This window comes from Urocitellus parryii, chromosome 3 (assembly GCF_045843805.1).
Source record: "Urocitellus parryii isolate mUroPar1 chromosome 3, mUroPar1.hap1, whole genome shotgun sequence".
Classification (NCBI taxonomy): Eukaryota; Metazoa; Chordata; class Mammalia; order Rodentia; family Sciuridae; genus Urocitellus; species Urocitellus parryii.
Genome location: NC_135533.1, coordinates 100,668,471 through 100,691,321, shown reverse-complemented (window position 1 = coordinate 100,691,321; position 22,851 = coordinate 100,668,471). Strand labels below are relative to the sequence as shown.

Here is a 22,851-nt window from a genome sequence, read left to right as displayed (position 1 = left end):
GTTTTACATCCTTTTTATTTTGAGACACTCTTGCTAAGTTGCCCAGGCTGGCCTTGCAATCCTCTTGCAGCAAACTCCTGAGTAGTTTTGATCACAAGCAAGTGCAACTGCCTTTAGCAAAGGTTCTTGACCCAGACATGTGCTGGCTACATGTGCTTGGGTCTAAAACTTTTAGGAGTGTCCTCAATCAGTGACCAGTGTAGGTAGGAAAAATGCCCACATCTTTGTTCTTTGGAAGGAACACTCTGGAGTGGGTTCCTATCATCTCTTGAAGGTTCCTAGGGACAGCAGCTCTTCTTGAATCACTTCAGTTGTCTTCCTTCCAACCTCTAGCTCTACCTTTTCATCTACTACTGTCACCTGGGGTCATCTTCCAAATAAATTGTTCGCACTGGGATCTTTGTCTTGGGGTCTGTTTCTGTTTCTGGAGGAACTGAATGATAACCTAAGACAGACAGAAAGAGACTAGGTTCATGGTGCCAGCCATGGAACAAGGAGAGAGCCAGGAGGTACTAGAGGAGAGTCATCCCTGTACAAAGGCAGGCCTCTTTTGTCTACACCCAGGCTGAACAGCTCTTCCAATCAGGGTCCATGGAACACAGGAGACAGGTGGGGTGACAAGAGTACGGAGTAAGTTCCTCTCTACAGCTATCTTGGGCAGGTGGCCACATAAATGGCCTTGCAGCATTATCAGCAGCTCAGACTTGGCAATAGGGGCCAAGGTCCTGGCCCATCCTGGTGATAGCAGGATCCCAAGGGAGGCCTCAAAGATCCCTATCAGTGGGGAACAGATGGTATATACCATGTGCCAGAACCCTGGTTTTGGGGGGACACCACCCAGGAATCCCAGCCAGGGTTGGCCAGTGGGACAGGCCTGGTCCAGGGACAAAGGAGAGATGTGAGAGGAGGAGAAGAGGAACGGTGAGGTGAACAGAGGAAAGTCTTAAATCTCTGTCCTCTGTCAGGCTCTGGAGTGAGCCATTCATTCTCCCAGTTGCCTGGAGGGGACTTTCGTCACTATATCACGTCACTATATCACGCCACTTTAACTGTCTCTTTGTTATCTGGCTGTTTTAATATTAATTAACAACAGTTGCCAAGGATAACAGTGCAGAGGGTGTGTCTCAAGGCATGGTTGTCCCTGGTTCCAAGAGGAGTGGGACAGAAAGGAAGTTTGAGGCTATTCCAGGGATCGTGTACACATTCCAGGAGCTGTGCTAAGCCCCAAGGCCAGAGCCTGGCCAGTTCATGGTTCCACCTCTGCCCCCTGCTCCAGTGCCAACTCCAACAGGGGCTAAGTAAGGGTGGGGGATGAACCATGGGTCTCTGTCCCAGCTGGCTTAGTCTTCCTAAGGCTTCAGTAGCATTGGAAAGTGAGTGGGGACCCCAAGCACCTTCACAAAGAGGCTCAACTAAGTCGGGAGGGCATGGAACAGGGCCAGTTGGTGGGAGGGATAAAATCAGGTAGATCATTAACCAGCAGGGCTCAGTCCTATTGGTTCCAATCAGCCAGGCCAGAGCTGTTACTTAGGGATAGGAGACTGACTTAATGCATATTCCTAGGGGCCATCCCTCTGTTGTCTCCAGCTGTTCCTGTTTCCTGCTGATTCCTGTCCTGCCCTAGGATGGTGGCTAGCCTCCAGGACTGTCTGCTCTGGGGCCTGCTCCTGCACTTGGTGAGTCCAGTGCTCATGGCAACCCCCTACTGCCTTCCTTGGGGCCTAGGCCAGCTGGGTAGCAGGCAGAGGCTGCTGGGTGACAGTGAGAGAGGGCCTCAGGGCCTGGAGGGAGTCCCAGGCCCCACAGAGGAGGGTTGCTAGTAGAAGGTCTCCAATCACAGAATTGAAGAGACACAAGGTCAGGAGAGGCAGCTGGATAAAGTCCATGACCCTGTGGTAGAGTCTTGGCCTATAATTAAGGGAGAACTGAGTCAAGGAGGTGTTAAGGGGATGGGGTCCTGGAAAGTATTACCTGGAGCATCCAGAGGTTGGGAGGAAGTCTGGCTTTCACCTGTTAAGGTCTTAATTTACTTTCAAGTCTGGGAGGTAAGTGATGACATTTGGCTTAAGCAGAGAGTGGGACAGGGAGATCCTGCACAGACTCTCCGCAAGAGCCTTAGCCACTGATGTGATAGGGAGGAAGTTCAACAGGTTTATGAACACCTTGGAATTGACTCCATCAGCCCTAACCTCAGCAGTGTGACCTTCCTAAACTGTAGTCGACAGGGTTACCTCCTTCTTTGAGTGACCCTGTCACTTCCAGGAAGAGTGGTTTGACTGCACCTCCGTCAACACTCTAGGTCCAGCACATGCCTCCAGGAGGCTTCCCACAGCCCCCTGCTCTGTGTCCCTTTTTCCCCCACACTCTCCTTAGCAGCTCACTGCCTAGACAGTGACTGGCCTCAGGGTTCATGCATGATGTCTCTCTGTTCTGCAGGTCCAGGGTGAGCTGTACACACCCCTCCACCAGGCTGGCTACTGTGCCTTCTATGATGAATGTGGAAAGAACCCAGAGTTGTCTGGAGGCCTCATATCACTGTCCAATGTGTCCTGCCTGTCCAACACACCGGCCCGCCATGTCACAGGTAACCATTTGACCCTCCTCCAGCGTATCTGTCCCCGCCTCTACAATGGCCCAAACAACACCTATGCCTGCTGCTCTGCCAAGCAACTAGTGGCACTGGAAACGAGCATGTCTATCACCAAAGCTCTGCTCACCCGTTGCCCAGCCTGCTCTGACAACTTTGCAAATCTGCACTGCCATAACACCTGCAGCCCCAACCAAAGCCTCTTCATCAATGTCACCCGTGTTGCCCCAGTGGGCACAGACCATCCCCCTGCTGTGGTGGCCTATGATGCCTTCTACCAGCGCAGCTTTGCGGAGGAGACCTATGAGTCCTGTAGCCGTGTGCACATCCCTGCTGCTGCCTCACTGGCTGTGGGCAGCATGTGTGGCGTATATGGTTCTGCCCTTTGTAATGCTCAACGCTGGCTCGACTTCCAGGGAGATGTATCGAATGGCCTGGCTCCGTTGGACATTACCTTCCACCTCGTGGAGCCTGGCCAGGACCAAGGGAGTGGGATCCAGCCACTGAATGGGGAAATCTCACCCTGCAATGAGACCCAGGACAATGGCATGACAGCCTGCTCCTGCCAAGACTGTGCTGCATCCTGTCCTGTCATTGCTCACCCCAGCGATCTGACCCCTTTCTTCTACATGGGTCGGATGCCGGGCTGGCTGGTCCTCATCATCATTTTCTGCTCTGTTTTTGTGTTGCTTAACACTGTCCTTGCACGCCTTCGGGTGGTTTCCAACAAGGACAAAGGCAAGATGGAGGAGCCCCAGGCAGCCCCCAGCCTCTCTCACAAGCGCAGCCTCTCCCCCCACACCCTACTTGGCAAGTTCTTTGAGAGCTGGGGCACAAGGGTAGCTTCATGGCCACTGACCATCCTGGCAGTATCCATCATGGGAGTGGTAGCCTTGACAACTGGCATGATGTTCTTAGAACTCACCACCGATCCTGTGGAACTGTGGTCAGCCACCAAAAGCCAAGTCCGGAAGGAAAAGGCTTTCCATGACCAGCATTTTGGCCCCTTCTTCCGAACAAACCAGGTTTTTCTGACCGCTCCTAACCGGTCCAGCTACAGATATGACTCCCTGCTGCTAGGGCCCAAGAACTTCAGTGGAATCCTGTCTCTGGACCTGCTGCTGGAGGTGCTGGACCTACAGGAGAGGCTGAGGCACCTGCAGGTGTGGTCAGCTGAGGAGCAACGAAATATCTCCCTGCAGGACATCTGCTATGCCCCTCTTAATCCGCACAATGCCAGCCTCTCTGATTGCTGTGTTAATAGCTTGCTGCAATACTTCCAGAATAACCGTACACTGCTGCTGCTCACAGCTAACCAGACGCTGATGGGCCAGACTTCCCAGGTGGACTGGAGGGACCACTATCTCTACTGTGCCAAGTGAGTCCTTCATGGGTCCAAAGGTAGGAACAGGTAGGGCTACCACAGACTCTTAGGAACTGGCTAACAACACAGCCCTACCCTATTTATATCTCTGTACTTGGGCTATCATGTGCCTGATTCTGCACTCCTCTGACCCATATTCTCCTTTGTTGGAGTTCCAGCTTCTTGGAGCAGATTTGCATGTGGCTATCCAGTCCCTCTAGTTCCAATTCCACTTGATCTTTCTGTGGAGATCTTGGCAGGGTCTTGGTTTAAGTCTTCAAAGGAATCAGATTGGCCCAGCTCATGTTTATGTATGTATTGTTCTACTTTTTTTTTGCCTCTGTACCTGGCTTCACAGGGCCAGGAATGACTTAGGGTGAATAGAGAAAGGTGCTCTCAGGACAGGACAGAGCTGTGGTTTGTTTCAGGCCACAGGCACAGGGCAGGGAGTCTCAGTGCTGGTCTCAGCCACACTTTTATTTTGTTTGGAGTTTGGTCCCTGGCCCCGCCCATTTTGAATGGTACAAATAGGATGTGAACAAGGCCATTGGGCAGAGGAAAAGCAGCAGGAGTTCCCAGTAGTAGAGGCTGAGGTGGCAGTGGACAGAGTTCCTCAAAGTGGACTTCAAGAACAAATGAGAGCTAAAGTAGCCAACAGTATATTTGTGCTAATATGAAAATATTTTTTTCTTTTATTTTTAATTGATTTTAAAAAAATAAATGACAGCAGAATGCATTACAATTCTTATTACACTTATACAGCACAATTTTTCATATCTCTGGTTATATTTAAAGTATGTTCACACCAATTCATGTCTTCATACATGTACTTTGGATAATGATGTTCATTCATATTTCACCATCCTTGCTAACTCCCTGCCCTCTCCCTTCCCCTCCCACCTCTCTGTCCTGTCTAGAGTTCATCTATTCCTCCCATGTTTCCCCTCCCTGTTCCATGAAAACAGTTTTTTTTTAAAAATATTTTTTAGTTTTTGAGGGACCTTTATTTTATTTATTTGTATGTGGTGCTGAGAATCAAACCCAGCTCCTCATGCATGCTAGGCAAGCATGTTACCACTGAGCCACAACCCCAGTCCCTGAAAATAGTTTTTTCAAAAAATATTTTTTAGTTGTAGATGCACATAATACCTTTATTTATTTATTTGTTTATTTATTTATTTTTAAAATGTAGTGCTGAGAATCTAACCCAGTGCCTCACCCATGCCAGGCAAGCACTCTACCACTGAGCCACAACCCCAGCCCTGAAAATAGTTTTGACCTTGCAGTCTCTGGCAAGAGACTCCAGAACTCCTGGGATCCCAGTCCACACAATATTTGAGATCTACTGGATTAGATGAAAGTGCCAATGGCTTCTGCCTCCTCCTTCCTGCTACTGGCTTTTTATCCTTGACCAATCCCCAAGTGTAGGCTGCTTCCCAGAGTGTCTGTGCCACAAGCCAGATACTAACTGTCCCTCAGAAATGGCAGAACAGAGAGGAGCTATTCTCTGCCTTGGGGGACATCAGTGATCAGATGTACTGCTGTTGTATATTATTTTAATTTTGCATGCTTGCAACTCTTGAGTGATCTGATTATGCCCATTTCATATACAGGAAAAAAGGCTAAGAGGAGTATGGTGTGCACTCAAGGTCACACAGCAGCCAGAACTCCCAGGAGGAGCTGGTGACCTACACACTTACTTGCTCAGAGCCCAGAAAGCAAGTAGAGAGCTTTGTATCCTATTGTATTTCCACAAAAATATACTCCACAGAAAGGGTTAAGTTGAAGGGGACAGGCCTGCCCAAAGGTAATAGTCTTTGTACACACAGATTCTGGGCTCTGGGACCCAGAATCTTAATACAGCATCTATAGGGTTTGAGGTCTGAATGGGAGAAAGAAGCCAACAAGTGGTACTGAGACCAGTGCAGGACACCATGGCTCAAGTCCTGACTCCCAACCCCTATGCTCATCTGTGAATGGCAGGCATGGAAGGTCTGGCTGCGCAAGGGGATGTGGGAAGCACAGACTCAGCCTTCAGCCCCTGCCTGGCACAGAAAGGTGCTTAAGGGCAGCTTTACCATTGAAGGTTGGGGCCTAAATGCAATATTTTTGGTTGTGAGCCATTAGGGACTCACTGGGCCAGGCAATCAGCAGCTAGTGTTCCTCTAGGGTACAGTGGACCTGGGATGGGGTGGGCCTGAATGAACCTAGGCAGGGCCAGGAAAAGCTCTTTCTTCTTGTGGTCTCCTTACAGTGCCCCTCTCACCTTCAAAGATGGCACAGCCCTGGCCCTGAGCTGCATAGCTGACTATGGGGCCCCTGTCTTCCCTTTCCTCGCTGTAGGGGGGTACCAAGGTAAGCTTGGTGGGCCCTGGGAGGCCAAGGAAGTGGCAATATTTGGGCAGGAACAATTGGTGGGGGTGGGGGTGATGGGTGTTCTAATTGCCTTGTAGTGGCCTGGTTTGTGGGGGCTGCAGATGAGCTGTACTGCCTCCCCTCTCTGTCACCCCGTTTTCTCAGGGGCTCTGGTTTTGTGCCTATGCCCAAAGAGTTTGCATTTGGCTTAGAGAGGGAAGTGGGTGTGAGGGAAAGGTCATGAGCAATGGAAGGAGCAGGTGTGGAGAGGAGGGGAGGGAAACTGGGATGTAGCTGGAGGTGGAGAAAGGCAGGGGTGCAACTGCAAAAGGGCTGGATGTTACTTATCACAGGTAAGGACTTTTCTGAGGCAGAGGCCCTGGTCATGACCTTCTCCATCAACAACTATCCTGCTGAGGACCCCCGACTGGCCCAGGCCAAGCTCTGGGAGGAGGCCTTCATAGAGGAGATGCGAGCCTTCCAGCATAGGATGGCGGGCACATTCCAAGTTGCTTTCATGGCTGAGGTAGGAGCTCAGAGACTTTGGCTCTGCAGTTACAATCCCAGTGATGTTGGGTCAGTTCCCATGTCCCTGTCCTAGTCCTGCCCCTTCCTGGGTGGCTCTAGGAAGTGAATGCCCACCCAGACAGGGTGTTTGTGATGGCCATTCCTGGAACCTCACTTGGGCTCCAAGCAGGTCACCCAGTACCTGGATCAACATGTAGATAGTGGGCTGGCTGGTATGTTTGCAGCGTTCTCTGGAGGATGAAATCAACCGTACTACCATCAAGGACCTGCCCGTCTTTGCCATCAGCTACATCGTCATCTTTGCGTACATCTCTCTGGCCCTGGGCAGCTACTCCAACTGGAAACGAGTGGTGGTGAGAGTCAGATGGACACAGCAAGGGGTCCCGGAGTCTGGGACCTCTCCAGCCAATCTTCTAAAACCTTCCTAACCAGGGTACCTCAAAATAGTAAGGTGGACACATCCAAAAAGTCTCTCCCAAAGGGTGATATTTCTTGGAAGTGTTTTATGTTCAAAGGTCAAGAATTTTCGTTCTGCTCCCTGACATATCTCCACTTGTCCAGATGCAAAGCTAATAGTTAAAACTTCTTGCAACAAGGACTCCAAGATGTGGCAGGTGTACCTGTGCTTTTGGGTACAGTAGGCCTGTCTTAGGAGTATGGCTCTACAGAGGGGCATCAATGCAGACATAAGTTCCCTGAGGTAGGCGTCACTGAGTACCTGCGAGTACTAAGGGTGCCTGCCTGCCTCAGCCCAGGGAGTGGGGAGGATAGGTCCTCGGGTGTCCAGGAGATTGAACCTAGTTGCTTTGCAGGTGGAGTCCAAGGCCACCCTGGGCCTGGGTGGGGTGGTCATAGTGCTGGGAGCAGTCACGGCTGCCATGGGCTTCTTCGCCTACCTGGGCATCCCCTCCTCCCTGGTCATCCTCCAAGTAGTACCTTTCCTGGTGCTGGCTGTGGGAGCTGACAACATCTTCATCTTTGTTCTGGAGTACCAGGTAAGAAGGGAGGAGTTCTCCACTCCCACATGCATCCCCAACATCCCCACCAGACAGAACCTCACATCGAGTTTTTTCTTTTTTTTTTTTTTTGCTGGGCATTTTTGTAGACTCTTCTATACACCAACACTCAGGTTTATACCTCTAGAAAATAGCATGTATTGACATGTACACATTCATTTGGAACTTGTTTTCTGTTAAACTTATGGAACATCTGGGGAAAGTTTTCTGTGTTAGCAATATTAACCACAATAAGCACAAATCAGAGTCCATTTGGCCACTCACTACAGGCAAATGTTTAGGGTTATGGGGATGATTGGAATAAGCACATTATTGATATCCTGGAGCATTTCTCCAGGCCAGATCTTGGAAGCAAAATGTGCTTCTGTAGAGTGTTAGCAGTGTCAGTCCCTGACTTGAGAAGGTCAATTCTCAGGCCAATTCTTAGGCCTAGTCAAGTCTATGAGCACCTACTAGCCTACTGCTGATCTTTGAGGGCCAATGCCCTTAGTAGATCCTGGACCCTCTGCCTACTGTTCCCCACAGCGGCTGCCTCGAATGCCTGGGGAGCAGCGAGAGGCCCACATTGGCAGAGCCCTAGGCAGTGTGGCCCCCAGCATGCTGCTGTGCAGCCTCTCAGAGGCCATCTGCTTCTTCCTAGGTGAGTTGAGAAAAACTCTCCTCCAGGTGCTAGCCCTCTGGGTTGGTACTAGGAGCCAGAAGTTCTCGAGGGCAGTGGGTGCCAGCAGACCCCTTCCCTGTAAAGCCACCCACTCTGCCTGTGATGCTAGGATACTCTGACAATCCCCTCCCTAACACAGGGGCCCTGACTCACATGCCAGCTGTGCAAACCTTTGCTTTGACCTCTGGCCTTGCAATCATCCTTGACTTCCTGCTGCAGATGACAGCCTTTGTGGCCCTGCTTTCCCTGGACAGCAAGAGGCAGGAGGTAGGGTCAGTTGGGTTAGGACCAAGGGACCTACTCTGACTGGGTCCCCACCTTGGTTGCAAGATGTGGTCTCATTGCCACACAGATGGTCCAGAGAGTGGGGGGGGTGGATATTATGCTGACAGAGGTTACTGTTGGGGCCATGTATTAAAATTTCCCATGGAAAGATAATTTCTTTTTGGTAACTCTTGGAAATAAGATAAAATCTCCTGAAGTACACAAGGTTGTAAAATAAAACATAAATGAGAAGTTAACACAAGTTAGTTGGTGGTTCTGTGATGGGTGTAAAATTCAGATATCTGATCAAGACAGATAACAAAAGTAAAGAAAACAACACACTGGCTGTCTTAGTGACAGTGGCAGTCCTTACGGGTAGGCAGCCCCTGAAGTCTGCTATCCTGAGAGGTTGCCTCCCTGTCAGGCTTCCAAGCCCGATATCTTCTGCTGCTGCAAGTCCCAGAACCTGCCCCCACCTGAGCACAATGAGGGGCTTCTGCTCCGTTTCTTCCGCAAGACATATGCTCCCTTCCTGCTGCACAGGATCACTCGCCGTGTTGTGGTGAGTGGGTTGAGGGGTGCAGGACCACACCACCCAGGTGGATTACCAGAGAGGAGGATAAAGAGTGGAAGGGTTGCTTGGGAGGCTGAGGCAAGAGGATCATAGGCTTGAAGCAACCTAGTGAGACTCTGTCTCAAAATTAAAAAGGGCTGGAGATGTGGCTCAGGGTTCAATCCCTGAGTACCTAAACAACAACAACAACAACAACAGCAACAAAGAACAACAAAAAAGCCCCCCCCCAAAAAAAAAAAAAAAAAAAAAAAAACAGTGAAGGGGTTGCACAAGCCCAGGAGGCTGGAGCTTGAGTCAGCCCAACTCCAGGATGTTTCCCACAATGCCCCAGCCAGATTCAACTCTGGGAGAAAATGGGAGGTATGGAAGGTGGTGAGGTTCTCACTCAGCAGTTCTCTCCTCAGCTGGTATTGTTTCTGGCCCTGTTTGGAGTGAGTCTCTACTACATCAGCTACCTCAGTGTGGGGCTGGACCAGGAGCTAGCTCTGCCCAAGGTGAGCCTGGGGAATCTTCCAAGCCCTTGGTCCCTTGAGATTTGGGAGGGGAAGCAGCACCCAGCAGGTGGGGATTGTGTGGGCCAGGGCATGCAGAATTGCTCACTATCCTCTGTGAACCTGGAGTGGGAAGCCACATCCATGTTTGAAAAGTGCAAAATCTGAGTACCAGCTTCAGTCCATAGTACGAGAGATATCCTGAGTCCAGAGGGCTGTCCATATGAGTTGGCTGGTCACAGGAAGTGAATTGTCAATTTGCTGAGCACACACCCAGTTTGTAAAATCCTCATCAACTCTTATTGTTTTCTAAGTTATCTCCCGTCGTGCTGGGGACTGAACCCAGGGCCATGCACTTGCTAGACAAACACTGTACTACTGAGTTAAACCCTCAGTCTATTTTTTTTAAAAATAATAATCATCCTAATGTGTGTGAAGGGGTATTTATTTCATTGTAGTTTCGACATGCATTTCCCTAATAATTAGTGCTCATTGGCCATGTGTATATTTTCTTTGGGAAAATGTCTATTTCAGTCCTTTTACTCATTCGTTTTTTAATCAGTCTCCTTGTTCTTTTTGTTGTTGAGTCTTAAGAGTTCTCTGTGTATTCTGGATATCAGTCCTTTGTCAGATATGTGATTTGCAAATGTTTTCTCTCTTTCTGTGGGTTGCTTTTAAATTCTGTTTATAGTATCCTTTTATGCATGAATTTAAAAAATATTCATAAAGTCATATTTATTCTATTTTTTGTTACCCATGCCTTTGGTGTTGTATCCAAGAAATCATTGCCAAATTCAATGTCATGAAGATTTACCTTTTCTTCTAAGAGTTTTATAGCTTTAGGTCTTATATTTAGGTATCAATTCATTTGGAGTAATTTTTTGTAATATGATGTTGAAGGTCCAAACTTAATTACTTTGCATGTGGATATCCAGTTTTCCTGACACATTTGTTAAAAAGTCTGTTTCCCCATTAAATGGTTTTGGCTTTCTTGTCCAAAATCATTTGACCATATATGTGAGAAGTTTTTCCTGGATTCCTATTCTGTTCCATTGATCTATATGTCTGTCCTTACGGTCATTATGCCAGTACTACACTATTTTGAATACTGTAGCTCTACTTCAAGTAGAGTATGCACCAACATGTCCATGATTTTAGTTCTGGTTTCAACTAACACCTTACCATTTTTTCAACCAAGTGTTGCTTGTATCAAGTAGAAGCCCAGGGACACTTTCTGTTCATTATTTTTTTTTCTGTAAAAATGGGCCATATTTTTATTTTTCTTTGTATGTTTTGAAATTTTATTTTTGTTGTTGAAAAATGAACACTGAGTCTTATAATGTACTCTAATTTGAGTTTTACATTGTAGCTTTATAATATATTCTGGAGATCATGCTCTCACCCTGGCCCATGATTTGCTTTTTAAAATTGTTCATTTTCTTATTTATTATTAGTATCTCTGTGCTGGGGATTGCCTAAGGTGTAGAGTTAATATCTTCTTAGGTCTTTTCTGAGCTTGCAACTTTCTCTGGGCACATGTGCTGGTGTCTAAATTCTCCCATTTTTGTAGATCTTTTTGAATATTTTAGTTTAAAAATGTATGGCCCAGGGGCTGGAGTTGTGACTCAGTGGTAGAATAGTCACCTCACATGTGTGAGTCGAGTTCAATCCTCAGCACCACATAAAAATAAATAAATAAATACAATAAACGTATTTAAAAAAATGTATAGCCCAAAAGGAGAAAAAAGGAAAAATAAGGGAGGAAAAACAAACAAGTGTTTACTCTTTGAATCCCCTTGAAGTCACTTTAGCAGGAGGTAAAAAAGGTTGCAACAATGGTGGTGGGAATAGCAATAAGGACTGCTTGTCTCTGTGTCAGCATCACTAAGATAGAAGCAATGATCAGTGGTCAGAACTAAGATATTTGATATCTGAAAGACCTTATTTCCTGTCCTGGCTCCTGTAAAACTTGTGCAAGTTGCTTCTGGAATGCATACACAGATTCATGCCTTGGATGGGGTGGAGAATGAGTAGTTATTACTGTGCTGAGAGCTGAAATTGACAGAAGTAATTATAATTTACCATCCAAGCTTTACTCTGGAAGCTTCCATCCCTCAATAGAGTTCAGAGTCCTGAGTTAGTTACATTAGATAGGCCAGTGCCTTTCCTGGTCCTTCCTATTCTGCCATCTTCCCTGCTTTCACTGAGTTTTTACATTATAGATGGGAACAGACCATGAAGATGCCTGGTGCGTGGCCTCTAGTGTATGCACACAAATATTTACAAGTATATGCAAATATGGGCCAGTCACAGTTCAGCTTGTTAGACTGGCTGTGGCAGACTGGAGATAGTGGGAAGGGATAAAATTATGTGCCATATATGTCCATGTTCATGAGTTTGAGAGTGGGGGGTCGGGTAGGGTGGGTGTGTTGCTCTGAGCTTGTTCTTCTTTATAAGCATATTTCTGTGCATGTACCTGTGATTATACCTACATGCGTGAACATCAGAGTATGTATATCTGTAGGTATATCTGAAATCTCTGTAACTGCACTGTTCATCTGGGAGAATATTTCTGATTGTGTACTTCTCTCTGTCCCTCTTTATGTATACCTTGTGTGTGACCTCTGAACGTGTACTATGTGTACCTCTGAGTGTACTTCTGTGTGTGTACCTTTGCATGTACATCTGTGTGTACCTGCATGTTTCCTCTGAGTATACCTCTGCCAGAGGCTTCACTTTGCCCCCTTGTGCCCCTCTGGATCCATCCCCTTCTGGGGTCCACAGGTCTACCCACCCTTGAGCATGTACTTCTAGGGGCACATATGGTCTCCTGACACTCTCGGATCCTCCTTCCCAGGACTCATACCTGCTGGACTACTTCCTCTTTATGAATCAATACTTTGAGGTGGGGCCCCCAGTGTACTTTGTTACCACCTCAGGCTACAATTTCTCCAGTGAGGCGGGCATGAATGCCATCTGTTCCAGCGCAGGCTGTGACAGCTTCTCCTTAACCCAGAAGATCCAGTATGCCACTGAATTCCCTGATCAGTAAGTGCAGGCCAACCCAGTACCCCAGCCTGCTTCCTATCTTCATCCTCCACTCTCCTCCTGTGCCCTCTTACTGCCTGCTTTGCTACTGCCTAGCCCACCTGCAATCAAATGCCTGGGGAGGCCTAGCATGGGGGATAAGCTACAGGAATGACCCACTACCCTCCCTGCTAGTCCTGGCCCCTTACTTCCTCCTGCTGTCCTCAGGTCTTACCTGGCCATTTCTGCCTCCTCCTGGGTGGATGACTTCATTGACTGGCTGACTCCATCCTCCTGCTGCCGCCTTTATATCTCTGGTCCCAATAAGGATGAGTTCTGCCCCTCAACCGAGAGTAAGTATGGGGCCTAGGGGGCTCATTGCCCACTACAGTTTGGGGAAACTGAAGCAAGAGAAAGGAAAGGAGTGGTGAGCTCCTCTCTCAGCCCGCTACCTCTACAGCAGTGACCACTGGGGCCAAGGGCACAGAGTAAGCCTCAGGAGTCCCTGAGGAATACTTGGGTGTGTGACCCACCAGCATTCATACCCTTGTGTCTCTTAAGAGTATTGTGCCATGCTCAGGGGGCATGTTTACCATGGGCATTGGGTGGAGGAGTCAGGAGTAGAGCTAAGGCTGGTGCACGATTTTGCATCAGTATCTGCTGCATTTGTAGGGAGAGGGAGAGCCTGTGTTTCCTGCCCCAAACTCCCCTTCCCCACCTAATCCTAGGTGCCAGGGTTTCTATAACTGAGGGGATCATTTCCCACATTTAGAAATGACAAATGCAAATCTCCCTAGGAGCTGGGTGCCTTAGATAGGGGCAGAGGAGAGGGGATTCAGAGCAGGAGCTGCATGACCTGAGGTGCTGCTGCTCACAGTCCCCCTTCTCTACAGACTCCTGGAACTGCTTAAAGAATTGCATGAGCTTCACCTTGGGCCCCGTGCGGCCCACAGTGGAGCAATTCCACAAGTATCTTCCCTGGTTCCTGAGTGATGTGCCCAACATCAAATGTCCCAAAGGGTAGGCTCAGAGAGGGGCTTCCACTGGGGAGGGTGGGTAGACCTGTGGACCCCAGAAGGGGATGGATCCAGAGGGGCACAAGGGGGCAAGGTGAAGCCTCTCTGGGGTGCAGAGAGATGAACAGACAGGAGGAGGCCTCATCCCACTAATCCTTTGTCCTGGCCTCCTCCTTACAGTGGCCTGGCAGCATACAGCAGCTCTGTGAATTTGGGCCCAGATGGCCAGGTTTTAGGTAAGCATGACCTTGTTTGGTAGGAAGACCCAAAGTCAGCTGCTTCAGAGGTCCCTAAGGGTCCCAGGAAATAACCTTTCTAACTTACATCTTCTTTCCTCCCTCCTATGGGGAAGGGGACTGATTCTAATTGTTCAGGCCCTGTTAGCAAGAGTCCTATTTCCCAAGTCCACATCCTCACACTTTACTCTTTCTTCCACCTCAAGTTCATGATCAGCATGAACTTTGTGACATTCTTTCAGCAGCTTCTGTCATACTTAGGAGCCTCCTACACTAACCCTGGGCTAAGCACCTTTTCACAAATGCATAAATCATATCCAGATGTCAGCAGAAGGCAGATGGCTGAATGAGTTAGGATGTCTTGCTATAGTGCAATCCCAGCAACCATCAACAGCAAAAAGGGATACACACAGGAAAAAAGGACCATGATGTTAGCTTCATACAGCAGGTGGTAGAACCAGACAGCCATCTGCATGAGAAGTCAGCTATATCTAACTCTCTATATATACACTCAGCATAGGGACCCCAGTGGAGCAGGTGTGGAGATGGGTCTAAGGGTGGGTGAAGGAGCTACCAATGGATTCTCTCGCTTTGTAGTGAAACAAGTCACAGTTTGAAATCTCAGCTACAAATTGACTGTGTAGCTTACTCACTCACCTGCCCAATTAATTCTTCCATGAGATTCCCATCTTATAAGAAAGGTACCCCCACATCTGCCCCAGCCCTGGTCCTTGGGCAGTACAGGCTATGTAGAGTCAGTGTGGACAGAAAGGGGTGGCATATCTCAGTTAGGAACAGAGAAGCAGGTCATGTTATGGAGGGGGCATGCAGGGAGCCATTCTTCCATTCCATGACCTGGGGCAGGTTTGTACCCACCTCCAACCTTAGTCTCCTCATGTGTGCACTAGGTTATTCTACAGCAACACTTCTCAAAGGGAAAACCCTGGATATGCATCACCATCACCTGGAAATTGTTAGAAATGCAAGTTCCCAGGACTCACCATGACCTACCAGACCTAAATCTCTGGTTTGGGGTGGCCATCTGGGTGTGAACCACTTCCAGGTGATTTAGAGGGCTAGTGAGAAGCTCTGAAGTCACCTTCCTGCTTGAAGATTGTGTATGTCCAGGTCCACTTCTCTTCTTTTTTCCTTTTTTCCTCTACATAGATCTCTTATTTTTTTCCTGATGCTCATGCCACTATACACAATTAAGAAATAACTTTTATTATACTTGCTGATAGGAGCCATAAGCCACAGCTATTATAATTCAGTGGTTTTCATTTTTCTGTCTTCTTTTCTAGTCTTTTCCTATAGGAATATATGAATTTTAAACACAATTAATTTGAAAAATCCAATGCATATTTACAGGGAGGGATTTAGGTTCACAAGGGAGATTTCTTTGGGTTCTATCTATCAAGGTCAGGCCTGGACTTGGGCCTCCCACAGTGGTAGGACCAGCTACAGAATCTTTGAGGCTGGTACAAAATGAAAATGCAGGCCCCTTACACACAAAATTTACTATGAATTTGGATGGGGGTGGCAGAGCTCTGAATCCTGTCATTGTCCTTAGAGTGCTTTGAGGGTGTCCTGAACAGTTTTGACTTTTTTTGAGGGGTTACCAGGGATTGAACTCGGGAGCACTCAACCACTGAGCGATATCCCCAACCCTATTTTGTATTTTATTTAGAGACAAGGTTTCACTGAGTTGCTTAGCACCTTGCTTTTCTGAGGCTGGCTTTGAACTTGTGATCCTTCTGCCTTAGCCTCCCAAGCTGCTGGGATTACAGGCATGCACCATTGTGCCTGGCTACCTTATGACCTTTGACTTTCCTTCTCCCATGCACCATGGCCATCCAGCCTCCCAGTTCATGGCCTACCACAAGCCCCTGAAGAACTCACAGGATTACACAAAAGCTCTGCAGGCAGCCCAGTTGCTGGCAGCCAACATCACTGCTGACCTGCGGAAGGTGCCCGGGACAGATCCAGACTTTGAGGTCTTCCCCTACACGTGAGGACCTAGGGGGCTGGGCCAGAAGAAGGTGGGGGTAACTGTTGGAAATGGGAGGTCAGAGCAGCAGGTTTTTGAGCAGTTGCAAGAGACAAGGATCAGCTTCAGATCTGAAGGCTCCAGTAGTGGCCTGGAGCCTGATCATTTCCCATGCTGGTTAATACACCAATTTGTGCCTCTCCAGGCCTCAGTATTCTCCTTCTGAAATGGGGGGATCCTGCCCATTAGAAAGGCACTCAAGGCCTGTGCTGTGACCATGCTCTCTGGCAGGATCACCAACGTGTTCTACGAGCAGTACTTGACTGTTCTCCCAGAGGGAGTCTTTGCACTTGCCCTCTGCTTCCTGCCCACCTTCATTGTCTGCTACCTCCTGTTGGGCCTGGACATACGATCGGGCCTCCTCAACCTGCTCTGCATCATCATGATCCTCTCGGACACCATTGGCTTCATGGCCTTGTGGGGCATCAGCTACAACGCTGTGTCCCTCATCAACCTCGTTATGGTAACTTGATAAAGAACCCTTGGAGGGGTGGTTGGGGATCCAGAGTCATTGGATACTCCCAGTTCTGTACAGAATTGATGCCTGCCACTCTTGTCTCATTCCCTACTTCTTCCTCTGTCTTCTCAGACAAAGCCCTCTCTCTCCTATAGGCAGTGGGCATGTCTGTGGAGTTTGTATCCCACATCACCCGCTCCTTTGCCATCAGCATCAAACCCACCCACGTGGAGAGGGCCAAGGAAGCTACCATTTCCATGGGCAGTGCAGTGAGTGGCGTGGGGTGGGTTTCCCTGTGCCCCACCTAACACTTTGTGTCCTAATTAACTCTTGGCTGTGATCCATCCTGTCAGGTATTTGCTGGGGTGGCCATGACCAACCTGCCGGGCATCCTCATCCTGGGCTTTGCTGATGCCCAGCTCATACAGATCTTCTTCTTCCGCCTCAACTTACTGATCACCCTGATGGGCATGCTGCATGGCCTGGTCTTCTTGCCAGTCATCCTTAGCTATGTAGGTGAGTCCTGGACCTGTTTTTTCCAGGCTGTTACAGTTATGATAAAAACCACAACAATGGTATGTGCCCTTCAGAAAAACTCAGGGAGACACAGCGCTAACAAAAAATGTCAGGAGCATGACATGACAGAGACTTTGAGTTTTAGAAGTTGCTGTTTTTAACTTGACATGTTGTGAGCATCCTTCTTTGTCAGTGGATCGTATCTTAAAGACTGCTTCAGTGGCCCACTCCCTGCACTGAAGTCAGATTTTAAAAAACATGATCTTCAACAACCAAGACAACAGCAACAATTCTGTTTTGAATTGCTGTAGATCAAACCAAGGGCTTTGCACATACTAGGCAAGTGCTCTACACATACCAACCAAGAAATATATTTTATGTTGAGAGGTGATGTGTGAGCAAATAGGTAGATACATAGAACTAAGACAAATGGTTCACAAATAAAATAATGCTTGTCCTTATTATATGTGAAACATTCTGACATTTTTGGTTCTATCCCGTCATTAATCTAAAAAATGCTGGTGTTAATCTACTAAGTTAATTTCATGACTACTTAATGGGTGGCAACCTATAGTTTGAAAACATCATGTTATTTTATGGTTCTACCATGATTTATTTAACCAGCTGCCAACTATTGGACATTAAATTATTTCTGATTTTACATTATTATTACCAGTGATGCAGTGAGTGAACTTGTGGCTAAGTCTTTGGCCTAATCCTCCAATATTTCTTTAGAGAAGGCCTGTGGATGTTGATTGTTAATACCAATTATTAATACCCTTCAGAAAATTTTACCATTTAAACTTGTACCAGCAGCTTGTGCAATTGCCCATTTCCCTGTATCCTTATGATGGACATGGTTATTAAAAATCATGTTCTACACCAGGTACAGTGGCTTGGGAGGCTAAGACAAGAGATTGCAAGTTCAAAGCCAGCCTCAGTAACTTGGCGAGGCCCTAAGCAATTTAGTGAGGCCATGTCTCACCAAAAAAAAAAAAAAAAAAAAAGGTGGGGAAAAATCAATCCCCACAGAGATTTAAACTAAGCCCCCTGAGGATGAGGGTTTTTCTGGCTCTCAGGGTGGCGAAGGTATGAGGAGTTCAATTTTTACCCCTTCCCCACTAGACTGTATTAGAAATATAATATTAATAGAAAACATTTATAGAAGAGTATGTACACCAACATATTTGTGATTCTCTTGTCATCCCCAGAAGTAGATTTTATTATCATGCTCACTGTACAGATGAGGAAACTGGGACATCTACCCCAGATCACAGACTTGGTCAAATGAGAGAGGGTTGTAGCCCACAGTTGCAGTGTTCCCACTGTGACACCATATTCTCTTATAAGAACTTCATGACCCTCTTTGAAAGAGAAGATATGTGCACTGGGGATGGTGGGTGATACCCAAGAAAGGGGCAAGGAGGACCATCTCCTCAGGTCTGCCCTGAGAAGGGGAGACTCAGGCCTCAAAGCCACAGGTGATACTGCTTCTTGGAGGTTCCCAGAGTGCCTGGGGGTGTAGGGGTGGCCAGGAGTTTGCAGAAACTCACCCTTGCACATCAGTCAGAACCTCCCACCTTGAGGCTTAGATCACATAGGCAGTGACCCAGAAAGGCAAGAACAGTCAGCACCCTGTGGGATCATTGTGTCCTGAGTTTGTTGTACATAATAAGGAATAGCATCTCTTAGAGTAAGGTTAGCTATGGATGTTGGCACCAGATGTCCCAGGAAGAAAGGGAGAAAGAAATTTGGTTTCAGGGTTTTCCCTAAGAGCATGCTTACAAAAGCAGATGGGTGGGGTACCATGGAGGCTGGCTGAAATGGCTACTGGCAGGGTAGAACAAGTGCAGGGGAGGAGCAGGGAAGGCGCAGGTGTTGGGGGCTCAGGTCCTCTTTGATTGTGTCACTGTCTGTGTCCCCTGCCTGCCTACCTGAGTGTGGGTCTCTGTCCCTATATCTCTGCAGGGCCTGATGTCAACCCAGCTCTGGTCCTGGAACAGAAGCAAATCAAAGAGGCAGCAACAGCCAATGCAGCTTTCTGCCCGAAGCACTCCTTCTCTACCAACATGACCAATGTCTATGTCAACCGTGGCTTTGAGAATTCTCCCTCTGGTGCTGGTGCCATCAGCAGCTCTTTGCCCAGTCATGTGCAGGAGTTCTGATGGAGCCAGAGTCCATCTAGTCTCCTTGACTCTGTACCAAGGGACCATGAGGGTCTTCCCTGTGGTGGTGGTCTCTTAGCTCACACCCTCTGAGGGTCTGGGGGAGGCTGTTCCAGGAAAGTGGCTGTCACTCTGGTCATGAGGTACCCAGCAGCACTACTGGTGGCCCCTCTGCTCCTATAGCAGGTCCCTGGAGTCCATGTCACTCAGGTGTCTGTCCCTGTGAGGTAACCTCCTACTTGAAGGCTCAGGTTTGGGGGCTGTTGGGCAAAGACACATCCTGTGTTTGTGTCAGGCCCCAATTCTCTCATGGGTTCCTTCTTACCCACTTTCCCTCCTTTAATTCTCTTGTCAAAAAAGTCTCCATTCTTTGTAAGTCTTTAACATTTACCATTGTCCCTGAGAACAGAAACTGACCCCATCATGGGCAGTTGTAGGAAGGCATCTGTGAATTACTTGGGGGCCTTCACTTGGTATCAAAGCCAGGGAGATTTAGGTTTTATCCTTGGGAACTATCTTAGGCTCCCCTGAGTGCATTAGACTGCCCAAGGCACATGACCTCTCTCTCTGCTCTACTAGGAAGACCCTCAAGAGTTGGGCGTAACCCAATGGGACACGCCCACCTCCTACCTTATTTGGCAAAGAACATTCCATGGAAAACCTCTGATGTTCCCTATATAAATAAAGCAAGTGGGGGGCTCCATTTTGCTCTTTTTAGTGTGGAAGTTCCATTCCTAAGATTGGTTAGCCTGTCCTGCCCGGCTTTTAAAATTACTTCCTGTGTTCTATGGTTTTTTTCACCGCCCTACTTTTCACAGCCTGCCCATTCTACCCAGAGGAACCCCATTTCCACCGCCCACGAGGTGGATGTGGGTGGGAGGCTATGACATGACAACAAACAAGGTAAAACAGATCCCTTCAGACCTGCTCTCTTGTGTTTTTTTCTAGTGAGTCCCAGAATGATGTTCTCACAAATGCTTTGGTCATGGGTCATGACCCCACCTGGAAGATGGTGTTTGGTTTGGTCTCTAGTTCCAGTGACTAGTAAGGCTGTTGCCTCTGGTTGAGGCCACTGCATGTCTGAAGGCTGGGAGTTTTAGGGGTTAGGCGGGTCCTACCACCTCAGTCTCATGCTTAGAGCATAGCTTAGTTGGCTTCAAGTCAGCTCAATATGAGTCTCCATGGAGAACTCTCCAGAAGCAGAAGCTATAGTGGAGAGAAAAAGATGACTTGCTCTGTTGAAAGCACACAGTTCAGGGCTGGGGATATGGCTCAAGTGATAATGTGCTTGCCTGGCATGCGTGAGGTGCTGGGTTCGATCCTCAGCACCAAATAAAAAAAAATATTGTGTCCACAGAAAACTGAAAGACAAATATTAAAAAATTCTCGCTCTCTCTCTCTTCTCTCTCTCTCTTAAAAAAAGAAAGCACAGAATTCAATAAATATTTGTTGAGCAGAAATAGTATTTTAATGTCACATACTGTATTCTGGCTGCCTTTTTTTTTTTTTTGCAAATAACATAAAAAATACATGTGGTGAAGGAATTTATGGAGATCTTAGTGTTAAGTTCTATTTCCTTTCCCTCTTTAAAAAGATTAACCAGCTGGGGAGAATGGTGAATGCTTGTAATCCCAGCGGCTCAGGATGCTGAGGCAGGAGGATCACGAGTTCAAAGCCAGTCTCAGCAACTTAGTGAGGCCCTAGGCAATTCAGTGAAACCCTGTCTCTAAATAAAATACAAAAAGGTGGGGGGAATACAAAAAAAGGGCTGGGGATGTGGCTCAGTTGTTAAGTGCCCCTGGGTTCAATCCCAGTACCAAAAAAATAATAATAACAACCAGACAATGATGTGCCCTTGCCTTGTGAGTGCCTATGATGAGTAGGATTAATTGCCTCTCAGACAGAGAGTGCAGAGACTGGGAGTCAGTGAGGGGTAGGAGGTGAAGCTTATCCCTTTCCAAGAATAGCCTGTAAGTAAGGAAAACCTGAGGAACCAGCAGAAGAACCTAAAAAAGATGTGTTCAGGAGGGAGAGACCCATATGCAAATACCAGTTTCTGGGAAGGTCTTTTACCAGGACAGTGGATAAAACTGTCAAGGAACTATCCAGATCTGCCTTGAGCCTCTTGGCTTCCCTCTGTGTCCAGCCCTTGCTTGGCTGAGGAGCTGCTGTGGCTTCCTATGCTTAGAGGGCCTGACTGCCTGTGACAGAAGAATGAGCAAAGGGTGAAAAGGAGTTAGAATTTTTGGAACATGCTGTTTGCTTTCTGGTCCAGAAGAGCCCCAAACACCAGGTGTTGTTAGTCCATTTTTTTCAAAGGTCACAGGCTGGACAGGAGGAAAAAGGAGGTCTGATAAAGGATGAGTTGCCAGGGAATAGAGGTTGTGGAGAAACTGCATAAGTTACCCTATTAAAAACACCACGGGCTGGAGTTGTGGCTCAGTGGTAGAGTGCTCGCCTAGCACGTGTGAGGCCCTGGGTTGAATCCTCAGCACCACATAAAAATAAAATATTGTGTCCATCTACAACTAAAAAATAAAATATTAAAAAAAAATGCCACAGGTGCAAGATAGATAAAGGGATCTGAGGAACAAAGTAGCTTCTGAGAAGAGTGACATTTCAAATCAGGGAAAAGGATAGTTCTTTTCAGTAAATAGTGTGAGAGGTATGGGATTGTGGATCAGTGGTACAGCACTTGCTTGGCATGTGTGAAGTGCTGGGTTTGATTCTCAGCACATTTAAATAAATAAATAAATAAATAATAAATAATAAATAAATAAAATAAAATAAAATAAAGGTCCATTGACAACGAAAAAAATATTTTTAAAAACCCTACATTTAGGGCTTGGGTTGTGGCTCAGTGGTAGAGGGCTTGCCTAGCATGTGTGAGACATTGGGTTTGATTTTCAGCATCACATATAAACAAATCAATAAATAAAGGTCCATCATCGATAGCTAATAAAATTAAAAAAAAAAAACAACCCTACATTTATGGGTCTGGGTTGTGGCTCAGCAGTAGAGCACTTGCCTAGCACGTGAGGCACTGGATTTGATCCTTAGCACCACATAAAAAAATAAACAGATAAAAAACAAAGTTAAAAAAACCCCTCTACATTAAACAAACAAAACAACACAACAAAACAGTGTGAAAGCAGTTGGGGAATCATTTGGAACAAAATAAAGTTATATCTATACTTTATACCACACATGAAATAAAAGTACAGGTAGATTATAGAACTAAAAATAAAAAGAAAACTGTACAACTGTCAGAAGAGGACACAGAAGAATATATTATAATCTTGGGGTGGAAAAACTTTCATAAGAACAGAATAAGAAGCTATAAAAGTAAAGACTAAAGGTTTGATTCTACATTGTAGTTGAAAACTTGCATAAATATATGCACAAACAAAAATAGTGAAGAAAGCTGAAAGATAAATGAACTGAAAAAAATATTTGTAACATATTTAACAGGGATTAAAATCAAGACAACCCAAACAGAGGAAGTGGTTACGTGGATAATATGGCTAATTGTCCCATTGAAAACAACA

The 22,851-nt window shown here is 47.0% G+C and overlaps 1 protein-coding gene across 1 annotated transcript; it reads left to right on the top strand.

Moving 5' to 3' along the window:
- The first annotated feature begins 1,600 nt into the window (after positions 1 to 1,600).
- Npc1l1 (NPC1 like intracellular cholesterol transporter 1) lies at positions 1,601 to 19,303 on the top strand. The gene is made up of 19 exons (XM_026399503.2): positions 1,601 to 1,676; positions 2,437 to 3,965; positions 6,205 to 6,305; positions 6,659 to 6,831; positions 7,058 to 7,186; positions 7,646 to 7,828; positions 8,375 to 8,489; positions 8,650 to 8,777; positions 9,199 to 9,336; positions 9,753 to 9,842; positions 12,697 to 12,887; positions 13,095 to 13,219; positions 13,760 to 13,886; positions 14,063 to 14,118; positions 15,976 to 16,126; positions 16,397 to 16,628; positions 16,778 to 16,891; positions 16,976 to 17,138; positions 19,107 to 19,303. The coding sequence occupies exons 1-19, from the start codon at positions 1,626 to 1,628 to the stop codon at positions 19,301 to 19,303; spliced, it is 3,993 nt and encodes a 1,330-aa protein (XP_026255288.1). The 5' UTR covers positions 1,601 to 1,625.
- The last annotated feature ends 3,548 nt before the right edge of the window (positions 19,304 to 22,851 follow it).